This window comes from Papio anubis, chromosome 20 (assembly GCF_008728515.1).
Source record: "Papio anubis isolate 15944 chromosome 20, Panubis1.0, whole genome shotgun sequence".
Lineage (NCBI taxonomy): Eukaryota > Metazoa > Chordata > Mammalia > Primates > Cercopithecidae > Papio > Papio anubis.
In genome coordinates, this window is record NC_044995.1 from 11,490,333 (window position 1) to 11,507,339 (window position 17,007).

Consider the following 17,007-nt stretch of genomic DNA (forward strand, 5'->3'; position numbering starts at 1 on the left):
CCAAAGGTGTCTCTCATATAAAAGAGACACCTGCATTCATATGTTTATTACAGCTAATTCACAATTGCAGAGATATGATATCAACCTAAGTGCCCATCCAACAGATGAGTGGATAAAGAAAATATGGTACATATACAGCATGGAACACTGCTCAGCCATTGAAAAAGAATGAAATCATGTCTTTTGCAACAATTTGGATGGAACTGAAAGCCCTTATTCTTTTTTTTCCCCCTGAGACAGGGTCTTGCTCTGTCACCCAGGCTGGAGTGCAGTGGCATGATCTCAGCTCACTACAACCTCCACCTCCCCGGTTCAATTGATTCTCTTGCCTCAGCCTCCCGAGTAGCTGGGACTACAGGCGTGCACCACCACGCCCAGCTAATTTTTTGTAATTTTAGTAGAGATAGGGTTTCACCATGTTGTCCAGGTTAGTCTCGAACTCTTGACCTCATGTGATCCACTTGCCTTGGCCTCCCGCTGTGCTGGGATTACAGGCGTGAGCCCACCGCTAAAGGCTCTTATTCTAAGTGAAGTAACTCAGCAATGGAAAACCAAATACCACATGTTCTCACTTATAAGTGGGAGCTAAGCTATGGGTACACAGAGGCAGACAGAGTGGTATAATGGACAGTGGAGACTCGGAAAGGCGGCAGGAAGGGAGAAAGGGAGGGATACAAAAACTACATATTGGGTACAATGTACATTACTTGGGTGATGGGTGCACTGAAAGCCCAGACACCACCACTATCCAATTCATCCATGTCATCAAAAATCACTGGTACTTATAAAGCTACTCAAATAAAAAGATTTAAAAAACAAAACGTAGACTGGCACACACAGAAAATAACGTCTTGTACTTTTTGTTTCGTTCTTGCCAATTGGATAGAAGGAAAATGGTCTCCCTGTTGACATGTCCAATTTTTGGATTACAAATGAGATGAAGAATCCGTCATCTTTCCTTGAATTGACTTCCTCTCTCTCTCTCTCTCTCTCTCTCTCTCTCGTGGTTTTTTTTTTTTCCCCCTGAAGCCTTGCTCTGTTGCCAGGCTGGAGTGCAGCAGCGCGATCTCGGCTCACTGCAACCTCCACCTCCCAGGTTCACATCATTCTCCTGCCTCAGCCTCCCGAGTAGCTGGGACTACAGGCACCCAGCACCACACCTGGCTAATTTTTGTATTTTTAGTAGAGACAGGGTTTCACCGTGTTAGCTGGGATGGTCGCAATCTCTTGACCTCATGATCTGCCCACCTCGGCCTCCCAAAGTGTTGGGATTACAGGCGTGAACCACCGTGCCTGGCCTCTTTTTAGTTATTTTTAAATGTACAAATAAATTATTATTGACTGTAGTCACCCAGTTGTGCTATCAGATACTAGGTCTTATTCACCCTTTAACTATTTTTCTGTGCCCGTTTACCATCCCCACTTGCCCCCCAACCCCCAGCACATACTGCCTTGTGCTGAAGAAGAAGATGAGGCCATTAGCCCCTTCCTGGCCCAAACACTGTCCCCTCATCATCCCCAAATGGAAGCTCCGAGACCTATGTGGAGGCTTTCAGCTCCCGGTGCTGCATGAGGAATTTGGACCAAATCCAAATAGAAAACGGGGTCAGAAGGGAATGACATTTCTAACTGAATAGCCACGGTCCCTGAGAAGAAGCAGTTACAATGTCAGCTGCCAGATAAGACGTCAGGTCAAGGACCCACCGTGGAACGTCCCCTTGGTTCCTAAGCCAAATGCCCAGCTGGAATCCCAGCAGTACACATGTTGCCTTCAGCAAGGGAATGATTTTCTCATAAACAGCACAGCCTGGCCAAAGTTCTGGAGACCTCTGTTTCTAAGCCATGGAAGTATTTTATTCTGGGACAGGCGCCATGGCTCATGCCTGTAGTCCCAGCACTTTTGGGGGCCGAGGTGGTTGGATCGCTTGAGCCCTGGGCAACTTAGAAAGACCTCATCGCTACAAAAAAATACAAAAATTATCAGGGCATGGTGGCACACCACTGTGGTCCCAGGGACTCTGGAAGCTGAGGCCAGAGGATCACTTGAGCCTGGCAGGTCAAGGCTGCAGTGAGCTGAGATATCTCACTCCAAACTGGGTAACAGGGGGAGACACTGTCTCTAAAAATACATATAAAATAATAAAACAAACAAACAAATATTGTATCTGGTTGTCATTTTGCAGATTATATCCCCTGGTCCTGTCAATCATCATTTTGGGACAGTTGTTGTTGTTGTTGTTGTTTGGGGGGTGGATGTGAAAATCTTTCTGCTTCATAATATTCCAGGCATCACTGATGCTCAGCCATAACTCCCCCCACCCCTGGATATGCTCATGCAACTAAATTTCCATCACTTGTTGGATTCCGTGAATTACCAAAATCAGTAAGAATGGACTCTTTTTTTTTTTTTTTTTAGGTATGTAAACTATTTATTAACAGACAAGGCTTACAGACTTACTTCTTCTTGGACACACCCACGGTGAGGCCACGGCGGCCAACGGTCTCGGTGTGCTGGCCTCGGACACGAAGGCCCCAGAAGTGGCGCAGCCCTCTATGGCCCCGAATCTTCTTCAGTCGCTCCAGGTCTTCACGGAGCTTGTTGTCCAGACCATTGGCTAGGACCTGGCTATATTTTCCATCCTTTACGTCCTTCTGTCTGTTCAAGAACCAGTCTGGGATCTTGTACTGGCGTGGATTCTGCGTAAGCGTGATCACACGTTCCACCTCCTCCTCAGTGAGTTCTCCCGCCCTCTTGGTGAGGTCAACGTCTGCTTTCCTCAACACCGCATGGGCATATCTTCCACCCACACCCTTAATGGCAGTGATGGCAAAGGCTGTTTTCCGCCGCCCATCGATGTTGGTGTTGAGTACTCGCAAAATATTTTGGAACTTTTCAGGGATCACTAGAGACATGGCGGCAGCACAAGCGGCGGCGTGTAGGCCTCCTGTGGAAGCGCAAGAATGGACTTTTAACACTTCCTCTTAGTCTGAATGAAGTTCACACACATCGCTGTCTTCACAGGGTTCGTCTGCCTTTTCCCATAAGAATTATGTCAACACGACCCCACAGCAAAGACCACATTGCTTCCTGTTATGGGCTGAAATGTGTGCCCCTGAACTCACGCCGGAGCCCTACCTTCCAGCACCTCAGAATGGGAGCATATTTGAAGATGGGGTCTTTACAGAGGTGATCCAGTTAGAACAAGATCATTAGTATTATCCGTGTCTCCTGATTCGATGTGGCTGGAGCAGCCGGGTGCGGTGGCTCACGCCTGTAATCCCAGCACTTTGGGAGGCCAAGGCGGGCAGATCACCTGACGTCAGGAATTCGAGACCAGCCTGGCCACCATGGTGAAACCCTCTCTCTATTTAAAAGAACACAAAATTTAGCCAGGCGTGATAGTGGGCACCTGTAATCCCAGCTACTTGGGAGGCTGAGGCAGGAGAATCACTTGAACCCGGAAGGTGGAGGTTGCAGTGAGCTGAAATTGCACCACTGCACTCCAGCCTGGGTGACAGAGCAAGACTCCATCTCAAAAATTAAAATAAAATAAAATAAAATAATAAAATAATAAAAAATAAAAATTGGCCAGAGCCCTGATCAGGAGAGGAGGACAGAGGCACATACAAGGTGATGTCCACGTAAGGACACTGGGAGAAGATGGCCGTCTCTACACTGAGAAAAGAGGCCTAAAGAGAAACCAACCCTGCCAGCACCTTGATCTCAGACTTCCAGCCTCCAGAACGGTAAGAAAATAGATGTCTGTTGTTGAAGCCACCCCGTCTGTGATGTTCTCTTGTGGCAGTCCTGGCAGGTTAATGCACTTACCCAACCAGAGTGCCCCAAACCCTTCCCACGTAGCAATTCTGGAGCGTAGACAGTCTGTGGATCGTAGTAAGGAACTAGATCTTTATCTGACAGCGACATGAATCTATTGACATGTTTTAGCCCAGGCAGTGGGCACGGATGCCTTTTCTTTTAAGATAGTCCAAGTTGGCTGCACAATGGGTAAAAGCCAGGGCTGGTGCATGGCAGAGACACACACAGAGGAGACTCGAGGGACACAGGACAGAGAGGATGGGTGCCCAGATGAGGTGGGGCAGTGGGAATGACGGAGACAGACCTGGCTCAGGGGGTGTCCAGGAGGCAGAACAGATGAGCCCTGGACACTGGTGGGATTCGGTGTGTGGCTCATTTCGTGTGTCCACCTGGCCAGGCTCTAATCCCCACGGGTTCCATCAAACCCTCATCCAGTTGTGGCTGTGAGGGTATTTTACAAATGCAGTTAACATCTATGATAGCTGACTTTCGGTGAAGGAGATGATCCTGGATAATGTGGGTGGGCCTCATCTCATCAGTTGAAGGCCTTATGAGCAAAAACGGAGTTTTCCCTGAGGAAAAATAAATTCCACCTCAAGGTTGCAGCATTAACTCCTCCCTGAGTTTCCAGTCCATCGTCAGTCAGCCCCACGGATGCCACACCTCCCAGACTTCAAAATCGTGTGAGCCATTGCCTTACCATGAGTCTCTTAAAACAGTGGCTCCCAACCTTTTTGGCACCAGGTACTGGTTTTGTGGAAGACAATTCTTCCGCAGACCAGGGTGGGGAGATGACTTTAGGATGATTCAAGCACATTACATTTGTTACGCACTTTATTTCTATTATTATTACACTGTAATATGTAATGAAATAATTATACAACTCACCAGAATACAGAATTGGTGGGAGCTCTGAGCTCATTTTCCTGCATGCGCCCATCTGGGAATGATGCGAGTCAGTGACAGATCTTCAGGCATTAGATTCTCATAAGGAGTGTGCAACCTGGATCCCTCGCACACACAGTTCACAACAGGGTTCGTGCTCCTATGAGAATCTAATGCGGCTGCTGATCCGACAGGAGGTGGAGCTCAGGTGGTGATGTGGGCAGTGGGGAGCGGCTGGAAATATAGATGAAGCTTTGCTCACTCATTCGCTCACCCACCCACCCTCACCTCCTGCTGTGTGGCCCAGTTCCTAACAGGCCATAGACCAGTATGGGTCCATGGCCTGGGGGTTGGGGACCCCCGTCTTTAAAGACAAAAATTATATATATGATATATGTGATATATAGATATATATACACATGTGTGTGTATAGACCTATTATCAATATCCCACACACACAAATATACATATAAATATGCATGTATTTCCCCCACACGTATATACATATATCCCACACACATATGTATACATATAAATATGCATGTATTTCCCCATACACATATATACATGTATCCCTCACACACAAATATATATATAAAAATATGCATGTATTCCCCCACATATATACATGTATCCCCCCACACAAATATACATATAAATATGCATGTATTTCCACCCCAAACATGTAACATGTATCCCCTCTAAGCAAATATACATGTAAATATGCATGTATTTCCCCCCCCACATTAACATGTATGCCCCACACACAAATATACATATAAGTATGCATGTAATTCCCCCCACACATATATACATGTATCCCACACACAAATATGCACATAAATATGCACGTATTTCCCCCACACGTATATACATATATCCCACACACATATACACATATAAATATGCATGTATTTCCCCCACACGCATATATACATATAAATATGCATGTGTTCCCCCACATATATACATGTATCCCCCACACAAATATACATATAAATATGCATGTATTTCCCCCCACACATAACATGTATCCCACACACACAAATATGCATATAAGTATGCATGTAATTCCCCACACACGTATACATGTATCCCACACACACAAATATACATATAAATATGCATGTATTTCCCCACACACATATAACATGTATCCCACGCACACAAATATGCATATAAGTATGCATGTAATTCCCCACACATGTATACATGTATCCCACACACAAATATACATATAAATATGCATGTATTTCCACCCACACATGTAACACGTATCCCACACACATAAATACACACATAAATATGCATGTATTTCCTCACCACACACATATATACATGTATCCCACACACACAAAGATACATATAAATATGCATATTATATCCTACTTAGTCTGTTAGGGCTGCCATAACAAAGCTCCACGTACCAAGTGGCTGAAACAACAGAAATGTGTTTTTTCACAATTCTGGAGGCTGGAAGTTTGCGATCAGGTGTGAGCAGGGCTGGTTTCCTGGGAGGCTTTTCTATGTGGCGACCAGACACCCGCCCTCCCTGTGTCCTCATACGGGCTTTCCTCGGTATATGTCTGTATCCACATTTCCTCTTCTTTTGAGGAAACTAGTCTCATTAGATCAAGGTCCATCCTGGTGACCTCGTTTTAGCTCAGGCACCTCTGTGAAGACCCTATCCCCAAATACAGTCACATTCTGAGGTATTGGGGGTTAGGACATCAACATATGACTTTGGGGAGTCTGCAGTTCAGCCCATAGCACTACTGGTTTCGTTTCTCTGGTGATGGTTACAGAAACAGGCACCGTTTCTGCCTTAAGGAACTAAGTGGGCGACCTCCCTCCCTGAGAAAGGGAAGGATTTTTGAAAGCATAATGGGTTCAACTTAGCTGGGTAGAGACCTCCTAAGAAGAGGTAAGAGTCTTGTTCCGTCTCTGTAAAAGGAAAATGGTTTTCTAACATGTTACTGTTCCAGGGAAAGACAAAACGCCCAACCTCCATTAGATCTGTCTCAGTGCGCCTCATTAATTCCCTAGAAAGAACTGCTGGAAGTTGAATTACTGGGTCAAAGAGGATAAAAGGTCCTCATGATTTGGTTATATTACTGAGTTTTGTTCCAAGTCAGGCAGCTTGGCCATAATCCCTGTTTATTTATCACTGCATTTCTGTTTAATCATTTTCACTGCACAGATAGCATATCAATTTTTACTTGGAAATTGAAACTATATATATTTTTACAATTTATCGTCTTGTGTTTTCCCTCATGACACTGGCCCCATGATGTAAAATGATCCAAAATTTTGATTGCATTTGTCCAGAGGAAAGGCATTTGTTATTTTCTCTTAATCATTTTAGTACTGAGTTTTCATATGCTATTCTTGTGCTTTACAGTCTTGTTTCCAAGTACTTCGTTTTACAAACATGCTGTAATATTTCCCTTCTATCTGCACCCTGCACCTTTGTGTACTGGGACTCATTTTTTGCGGGGAGACAGGGTCTCAATCTATTGCCTAGGCTGATCCTGACTGCTGGCCTCAAACAATATTCTTGCCTCAGCCTCCCAAATTTGGGGATTACAGGCATAAGCCACAGTGCCCAGCTTGAGCTACATTCTTTAAAAATCAATTCATTGCATTTGGCCTTAATGGGAAGACCAAAGCTAGATGTGTCATGAACTTGAAAACTACAGTATTGACAACCTGTTTATCAGAAAGATTCAGAAAACTTCCTCTCCCTCCATCAGTATCTCAAACCATCCCCACCTCAACTTTGCTTCCTGGTGGTAATTAGCAAATTCAAAGGCAGTGAACATGAAAGACACATGAAATGTTCATTGCTGTGGAGATACGGTATCACTAGTCATGTATTAATCCACCTACCATCATTCATCCATTCCACCCATCCACCCACTAGCCATCTATCCATTATCCATTCATCCATCCTCCATCCATTATCCATCCATCCATCCATCCATCTATCCATCCATCCTCCATCAATTCATTATCCATCCTCCATCCATCCATCCTGCATCTATCCACCCATCCACTCATCTACCCATCCATCCACCGTCCTCCAACTATCTACTATCCATCCATCCACCCATCAACAGAGGAGCCACAGAGGGAAGTACTGGAGCTGGTCAGGAAACAGAGGGATAGAGGGGAAAATGTGGGCAGGAGCCTTTTTGTTATTTCCACGGGAGGGAATGGGTGAAGCAGGGTGGGCAGGCTTAGGACCGACTCCTCTGAGTAATTTAGCAGTTCTGGGACACAGGCACTGTCCTGGTTGTCTGGTTCCCAGCCCTGGGTGATAAGGGCAGGCACACAGAGGCCCTGAGTGTGGGAGCCCAGTGGAGGGGGTGCTGGGTGTGGGCTCTGGATTGGGTAGTCTGCATGTGAAAGCCACGCTGTCAGGGGGGGTGTTTATCATCTCTAGGAAATGTAAAGAATCAGAGTACAGAAATTTACACAGGCATGGCTGATGCACCGGGGAGCGGAATGGTTCAGCCCAGGCGAGGATGGGGCATCTTGGACAGACGCAGCTGGGTGTGGAGGCAGGACTGTCAGAAAAGGCTTCTTCTCTCCTTAGCGGCCCTCACTTCAGCTTCTCAATCTGTAATGTGCATTCCACCTCCCCTCTGGGTCTGATTTAGCAGGTCTGGGCGGTGCCTGTTATTCTGCATTTCCATTTTTTTTTTTTCTTTGAGACAGAGTCTCGCTCTGTCACCCAGCCTGGAGTGCAGTGGCGCGATCTTGGCTCACTGCAGCCTCTACCTCCCAGGTTCAAGTGATCCCCCTGCCTCAGCCTCCCAAGTAGCTGGAATTACAGGTGCCTGCCACCACGCCCTGCTAATTTTTGTATTTTTAGTAGAGACAGGGTTTCACCATGTTGGCCAGGCTGGTCTCAAACTCCTGATCTCAAGTGATCTGCCTGCCTCAGCCTCCCAAAGTGCTGGGATTACAGGCGTGAGTCACTGCACCTGGCCATTTTGCATTTCTAGAAATTTCCTGGTTGTTGAGAATGACAAACTTTGCTGGTTTGCCTGAGATGCTCTCCATTTTAGCAGGGACTCAGGGAGCCCCCAGCCCTGGGCAAACCAGGATGGTTGGTGGGTCCACTGGTGGTGCCACTGGTACCAGTACTGGACCACACTTTGAGCAGAAACGTTCTGTTGGAGTCTGCCCTTCCCAAGGCAGGAGCTCAGAGAAAAAGGAGAACATTTTCACTCTGTTCCCAGCCCTGCTCGGCTTGGGCTGACCTTTCCTCCTGGTAAACATTGTGTTTTCTCCTTTACGCAACATGCTCTCAACCCACCTGAGGCCATGTCCAGTGTCTGGACATGCTTGGATTCTTTTCCCTCTGGACAGCTCCTGACCTTCTAGATACATTTCAACATGACCTCTGTCTCAGCTCCGGGCTCGCCAGCCGTGCATGTGAAGGCATGTGCTGTCTCTCGGCTGCCCAAGGCGTGGTCTTTGCATTCTGCCCGTAGCCTAAACAATAATTAACCATGCAATTGCCCTCCTTTCTGTTCATGATGGGCCCCAAACCCCTCTGTGTCAATTTACTCTGAATGTAAAGAATCAGAGTACAGATTCTTTTTACACTGGAGCCCATCACTCTCTGCTCTCCACAAGGCAAAAGGGTGAAACTTTTTTCTATTATACTTTAAGTTCTAGGGTACATGTGCACAACGTGCAGGTTTGTTACATATGTATACATGTGTTATGTTGGTGTGCTGCACCCATCAACTCGTCATTTACATTAGGTATATCTCCTAATGCTATCCCTCCCCCCGCTGCCCACCCCACAACAGGCCCTGGTGTGTGATGTTCCCAAAAAGGTGAAATATTTTAATAACATATTAGACGTGAGTGTGAAACATCTCACCGAAAAAACACAGCAACAACCAATACATATAAATGACAAGACTGATGAACCTGACTTTATATGTACAGAAAACATTAACAGCTGGAAAAAATATACCACCAGGAAAAAAAAAAAATTGACCAGAGAAACTGGCAAAAGCAGATATCACAGAGTTGAACTTTACAGGTTAATATATACAGTGTATTGAGAGGTAAAAAAGACAAAAGCAGAAAACCAAAAGCAAAGAGTGGGCACAGGATGACAACAGGCTGCTAATAAAAGGGAACATTTAAATGTTTCGGGAAGATGAAAAGATATTCCACTTTTTTTATAGTCTAATAAACTTGGCATCAAAAATCAAAATGAGGTATCGGTTTCTACCTCTCAGACAGAACAAGGTTGATAAAATAGCATATGGAGTGGGCAAGGTGTGGCATGGGGAAACGGGGTCATCTGCAGGCTGGCAGTGAAGGCACGATTGGCACATTTCTGATACGTATTTTAGCAATAAATCTGCAAAAGAGTCAGTCAACAGAGTCCCTTCCAGCAGAACAAACGTAGGGCAGCTCCCTTCCTACTGGGCACCTCAGGTCAGTAATCGGAGAAAAGCAAACAAGCACGAAAGACATAGAAGAGCAATTGGGCATTATCTAGAAAAGCTACAATCGGTGGCTCTCTATTGTGGGATGATTTTGCCCCCTCCACTCCAGGAAATATTCAGAAATGTGTAGAGACATTTTTTACTGTCACATTTGGGGTGTGAGTAGGGAGTGAGCTACTCGCATCCAGTGGGTAGAGACCAGAGAGGCTGCTAAGCATCCTGCAATGCACAGCACAGCCCTCCCCAACAATAAAGAGTTACCAGCTCAAAATGTCAATTACATCAAAGCTGAGGAGGTTGCTCTATTGCTCAGCAATTCCACTCCAAGATATATGCCCCGGGGGAGCTCCCTCCATTCCCGCAAAGACCCGAGCATAATTGTGCTCATTGCAGTACTCACTCAGTGCAGATCTGTTGAATGTCAACTGTAGCCCAGTCACTTTGCGGTGATGGGGGATATTCACAGTCTTTTTTTTTTTTTTTTTTTTTTTTTGAGACAGGGTCTTGCAATGTCACCCTGGGTGGAGTGCAGTGGTGCAATCCTGGCTCACAGCAGCCTCCACCTCTGAGCTCAAGTGATCCCCCCACCTCAGCCTCCCAAGTACCTAAGATTACAGGCATGTGCCACCATGCCCGGCCAATTTTTGTCTATCTTTTTAGAGACGAGGTCTTGCTGTGTTGCTCAGGCTGGTCTCAAACTCCTGGGCTCAAGTATGCCTCCTGTTCTTGGCCTCCTGGAGTGCTGGGATTACAGGTGTGAGCCACTGCACCTGACCTATTCATGTTCTTTGTAGTGAAAAAAAGTGGGGTGGTGGGAGAGGAACAACAGAAATGTCTATTGACAAGATAGTGGATAAATAAATTGTGGTGTATTTGTAAAGTGGGCTGCCACACAGAAGGTTAAAGAATGTGAGGTACGTGTTTCCCTGTGGATAGAGCTCAACGGATGGGAGCAAGTTGTGTTGACAGAACACCCACCCTTTAGCCTGGCGTAGTGGGGCTTGCCTGTGCTCCCCGCTGCTTGGGACGCTGAGGTGGAAGCATCACTTGAGCCCAGGAGGTGGAGGCCACAGTGAGCCAGGATCGCATCACTGCACTCCTCCCTGCATGACAGAGTGAGACACTATCTCAAACAAACAAACAAATTGACAAGAAAAGAAGGAAGGGAGCGAGAGAGGGGGAAGGAAGGAAGGAAGGAGAGAAAGATAAAAGAAAAGAAAGGAGGAAAGGAAAGGAGGAAAGGAAAGGGAAGGAAAGGAAGAAAAGAGGAAAGGAAAGGAAAGGAAAAAGGAAGAAAGACACCCACCCTGTTACCAGCCACCCCTCCCAGATCCATCTGTTGGGTTGCACTGATCCCTGGCAGGGAATCGTCCTGTTACTTTGTGAGTTCACATCTCTGTATTGTTACTCGGAGTTACTGTAATAATGCAATTCACGAGAAGCCCTGAATGAATGCAGCTGTGGCTACCATCAAATGTTGGCACACAGCGTTCAACCCCATCGAGAGGGGATGCATTTCTCAAGACATCTGTAGACAGGGATGGAGGGCTGGAAGAGTGAATGAAGTCATTCATTCTTTCAACAAACTAACAAACTTGAAGCACCTGAGGGGTGCTTGCCTGGCACTTTGAACTCCCTGCTTTCCACTCCCAAACACACACACACACACACACAAACACACTGATATCAGAGCCTGGAAAATTCCAGTCTCCGCAGCTCCTTCTTCAGCCCTCCCCTTCCAGCCTCCAGCTGCTGTGTCCATGGTGACGGTCTGAGCAGGCCTAGGTTGCCGCCAAACGGTGATCGCTCTCGAAGGAAAACAACACCAAGGCACTGGGGGGATGGGAGGCAGCGGAGATGGTTCAAACCCTGGCCCCACAGCAGTGGCCTGTGCACGACTCATGTGTCCCTGAACATACATCCTTGAGAGCTTTGCAAAAGATCACGAAATCGACCACGAGGGCCTCCCCGACCCCGTCAGAGATCATACATGTCTTTTAGGCACCAGTGACATTGGCATTAGCTTTTTTTCTACTTGTTCATGTATTCATATATTCAACAACGATGAACTGACTGTCCTGGGAGCTGGTAATACATGAAAATAACAAATAAACAAACAAGAGGCACACTCTGGTCTGACAGAGACATTTGTTGCTTCAAAAAAGATTTTTTTCATTCATTCTGGATGGGCTTACGGAAGAGCCATCGCATGCCAGGGCCATGCTGGACACAGGGGATGCATCACAAAGTGAGAGGGGTGGGGGGTAGAGAGAGAGAGAGAGAGAGAGAAAGGGAGGAAGGGAGGAAGGGAGGAAGAGAGGAAGGAAGGAAGGAGGGAGGGAGGGAAGGAAGGAAGGGAGGGAGGGAGGGAGGGAGGAAGTCAAACAAAATCCCTGCTTTCTGTTAAAGAACAAAGCATTCGATGAGACTTGTTAAAGCATGGGAAGGAACACGATTTAGGACCATAGTGATGGGCACAGACAGACTGCCACAAAGGGGTTTGCAGTGGGGGAGAGAAACAGGGCGCTCGGCTCTGAATGCAGCATGGGCAAGAGAGAATCTGTAGCCACGGAGCAGGGTGGGGGTCAGTGGATGGAAAATTACTGAGAGGAACACCTGGGGTTTCCTCTGGCTGAGAACTGACCTAACAAGATGCTTGTTGAAGACAGGCTCAGGGTGAGTGGCCTGGGGGAGGTTGAGGATGACGGACACGAAAGAACCTGTCACCCCACAGGGCTTGTCGTCTAGTTGGGGAGAGACATGGTAAATCAGTATACACTTTTGTTTTCTTCTGTATCCTCACCGCCTAGCAGAATGCTTGGGATCTAGTAGGATCTTCACAATCATTTGTCAGATTGTGAATGAATGAGCAAATAAATGGGTTCTGTGGAGTTCACAATTCAAATTCTGGTGCCTTTATTCACGTACCATGTTCACAGCATCCTTTCCCCCGAGAGTATCCATGGTTCCTTTCTCGGGTGGATGGGGAGTTGGCTGGATATTGGGCATCCTGGACAAAGATGCAACTGCCTTTGCAAAAACTATATCAGTGAGAAAATTCTGACAGTGAAAGAGATCTGAGCTCATCCCTCTCCCATCTTGCCTTTCCCTTAATTATTCCTGGGCTCTTGGGCCAAGCTGACTTTGGAAGACATTTGGGCTATAGTGTAAAAGGATAATAGGCTTTGCCCAAAACTCACCTGCTTTTGTAAAGCTAATGGGAGGCTGGCCAGTGCGGTGGCTCATCCCAACGCTTTGGGAGGCTGAGGCAGGAGGATTGCTTGAGCCCAGGAGTTGGAGACCAGCTTGGGCAACATAGTAAGACTTTGTCTCTACAAAAAAATATAAAAATTAACCAGACATGGTGGTGCGCCCCTGTGGTCCCAGATATGCAGGAAGCTGAGGTGGGAGGATCACTTGAGCCCAGGAGGTTGGAAGTTGCAGTAAGCTGAGATCACGCCACTGCACTGCAGCCTGAGCAACAGAGTGAGACCTTGTCATAAATAAATAAATGAAGCTAATGACAGGTCATCGGGTCTCACTGTGTTGCCCAGGCTGGTCTCTAACTCCTGGACTCAAGGAGTCTTCCTGCCTCAGCTTCCCAAACTGCCGAGATTATAGGCATGAACCACTGCTCGCAGCCCCAGGCAGAAAATTCTTAAAGTAATATCTGACCATCCCTCTTTCTTAAAAAACCTCAACTGGCCTGGCGCGGTGGCTCATGCCTGTAATCCCAGCACTTTGGGAGGCCGAGGCAGGCGGATCATCTGAGATCAGGAGTTTGAGACCCACCTGGCCGACATGGTGAAACCCTGTCTCTACTAAAAATACAAAAATACAAAAATTAGCCGGGCGTGGTGGTGGGCGCCTATAATCCCAGCTACTCAGGAGACTGAGGCAGGACAATCACTTGAACCCGGGAGGCAGAAGTTGCAGTAAGCTGAGATCGCACCACTGCATTCCAGCCTGGGCAACAGAGTGAAACTCTGTCTCAAAAAAAAAAAAAAAAGAAAAAAAAAATACCTCAACATATTCCATTGCTCTTTAGATTAAAAACTTAATTCTTAATTAAGACCTACCGGAAGTTGCAGCTCCGGAATTCTCACATGGAAGGGACTTGGAGGGAAGTTTTAGGTCAGAGTGGAGGCCACTGTGGGGTTTGCTGTGTTCACAATGCCATTCATTTGAATCAATGCTGTCTGCTATGAAACGTGTACAAGAAAGTGAAGGCACGAAGAAATCAATGTCCAACTGGCATTGACTTCTTTTTATTTCAAATTAGTATAAGAAATAAGCCAAGAAGCACGTTAGGAAGCGGAGGATATGATGGTTAATTTTAGATATCCACTTGGCCAGGCCGTGATGCCATGTGGTTTGATCAGGCACCAGTCTGGATGCTGGAGGTACTGTGTCGATGTAATTAACATTTACAGTCAGTTGACTTCAAGTAAAGATTAGCCTCCCTCACCTTGATGGGCCTTAGGCAATCAGTTGGAGATGGATTGGTTTTCCCAAGAAGAAAGAATTCTGTCTCAAGACTTTAACATAAAAAACCTGCCTGAAGTTCCAGCTTGCTGGCCTGCCCTACAGATTTCAGACCCAGGCGTCAACATCCACTGTTCCCTCAGTTCCCAGCCTGCTTCCCTGCCCATCAGGCTTGCCAGGCCCAGCAACTGCAGGAGTTTATTCCCTAAAATAGATTCCTCCCCTCCCCTCCCCTCCCCTCCCCTCTTCCTTCCCCTCCCCTCCCCTCTTCCTTCCCCTCCCCTCCCCTCTTCCTTCCCCTCCCCTCCCCTCCCCTCTTCCCTCCCCTCCTCTCTCCCCTCCCTTCCCCTCTCCTCTCCTGTTCTTTCATCTCCTCTCCTCCTGTCCTCTCCTCTCCTCTTCTCCTGACTTCTCCTCTCCTCTCCTCCTCTCTTCTCCTGTCCTCTCCTCCCCTCTCCTCTCCTCTTCTCCTTTCTCCTCTCCTCTACCCTCCTCTCCTTCCCTCCCCTCTCCTCTCCTCCTCTCTCCTCATCTCCTCTCCTCCCCTCTCCTCTCCTCCTCTCTCCTCATCTCCTCTCCTCCTCTCTCCTCTCCTCCTCTCTTCTCTTCTCCTCACCTCTCCCCTCCCCTCTCTTCTCTTCTCTCTCTCCCATGTATGTCTCTCCTTCTGTCTATACTTCTCCATCTCCCTGTGTATCTGTCCCTGTCCCTCCCTACCTTTGTCCGTATCTCTGTGACTCTGTCTTTCTATCCCCTCTCTGTCTCTCTCTCCCTCACATACACACACACACTCTGTTGGTTCTGCTTCTCTGAAGAACCCTAGCACAGAGGGGTATTGTGCACACAAGCTGACAACATAGACACACCAACATCTGCTGCCTGCCAGGCCCTCAGGACAGGAGACCAGACCAGTCTGTCGATATCAAGGGAGTGAGACCCACCCCAAAATGTGAAGAAAATTGGTTAACAACCTGATACACGAACGTGGATGTCAGCAGAATGACTGGTAGTCAATATTCTTAAACTCTTTGTATGGTTCGTAAACAAACGTCTCTAAAGCTCGGTCCATATTGTGCTGTTTCTGAGAAAATGGTTCCTTCTTTGTACCCTGGGCTCTCGTGGAACATACCATGGTGAATTTTGAGCTGAAGCTTTGTTTGGGTCCTAGGCCAGATGTGAGCATTGTAGCCACACATTTTAGGAGACTTCACCACCAGGAGCACGCCCGTGGCAATATCTGTCCCATCCAAACCCTCTTTGGCCCTCATCCCTCCCTTGGCATTGGTGCTGTGGTCCCCAGATGGCTTAGAATCTATCAGAGGAGGAGAAGGGGGCACATCCTTAGGACAGGGAGACAGCTGGTGGCCTCGACTTCCCTCCCACACCAGGACACTCAGGAGAATAGTTTCATACTTTGGGTGGAGAAAGGCTTAGTAAGCACAATTCTTAAAGCTTACAACCACTAAAGAAAAGATGAATTAAACTGACTCCATAAGAGCTGAAAAAGGCCCGGTGCGGTGGCTCACACCTGCAATCCCAGCACTTTGGGAGGCCAAGGCGGGTGGATCACCTGAGGTCAGGAGTTCGAGACCAGCCTGACCAATATGGTGAAACCCTGTCTCTACCAAAAATACAAAAATTACCTGGGTGTGGTGGTGGGCAACTGTAGTCCCAGCTACTCAGGAAGATAAGACAGGAGAATCGCTTGAACCCGGGAGGCGGAGGTTGCGGTGAGCCGAGATCACGCCACTGCACTCCAGCCTGGGCGACAGAGCGAGACTCTGTCGGGAAAAAAAACAAAAACAAACAAACAAACAACAACAACAACAAAAAAAAAACAGCTGAAAAAGTAGGCACAGAAGAACAAAAATGTAAATTAGAAGAAATGATAAAAGATGGGTAAAACTATTTGCAACCTAATGAGACTCAAAGAATTTAAAATATGGGGTAACATAAACTTTAAAATCCATCAAAGGAGCAACAGGTAGGAATAGAAAAGCCTTAAAAGATAAAATAAAATGTGCCAAATAAGGAAAATTATGTTTTGACCTTTCTTATACTGCAAAAAAATGAACATGCAAACCAAACTGGGAAGCCATTCTTTCTATTGTCAGATGGACAATAAGGAAAACAGACAAGCAGAGTTGGCTGTGGAGTGAGAGTGGACGTCTTCTCAGGCTGCTGGGGAGAGCGAGCCGCTGTGATCTTTCTGGCAAGCTCTTTTGGCAGTAGACATCAAAGTTTAATATCTGCATGCCCTTTGACCCAGCAAATCCACTTCTGGGAATCCACCTCCCCACAGACATACACAAAAGCCCACCCCACACATACACATAC

At 46.9% G+C, this 17,007-nt stretch overlaps 1 protein-coding gene across 1 annotated transcript; it reads right to left on the reverse strand.

Moving 5' to 3' along the window:
- Nucleotides 1-2,397: 2,397 nt before the first annotated feature.
- On the reverse strand, nt 2,398-4,807 carry LOC101006776 (40S ribosomal protein S18-like). Its single transcript, XM_031659314.1, has 2 exons — nt 4,709-4,807; nt 2,398-2,945 (listed from the first exon to the last, which is right to left on the reverse strand). Exons 1-2 carry the CDS (start codon nt 4,758-4,760, stop codon nt 2,455-2,457), a joined length of 543 nt encoding a protein of 180 aa, XP_031515174.1. The 5' UTR covers nt 4,761-4,807; the 3' UTR covers nt 2,398-2,454.
- Nucleotides 4,808-17,007: the final 12,200 nt, after the last annotated feature.

Bases quoted from the DNA above. Each gene is read 5' to 3' on its own strand.
- LOC101006776 (XM_031659314.1), bottom strand. From the start codon at position 4,760: ATGGGCGCATGCAGGAAAATGAGCTCAGAGCTCCCACCAATTCTGTAT. The intron at 2,946-4,708 runs GTGAGTTGTATA...GCGCTTCCACAG, and splicing joins CCCACCAATTCTGTATTCTG to GAGGCCTACACGCCGCCGCT.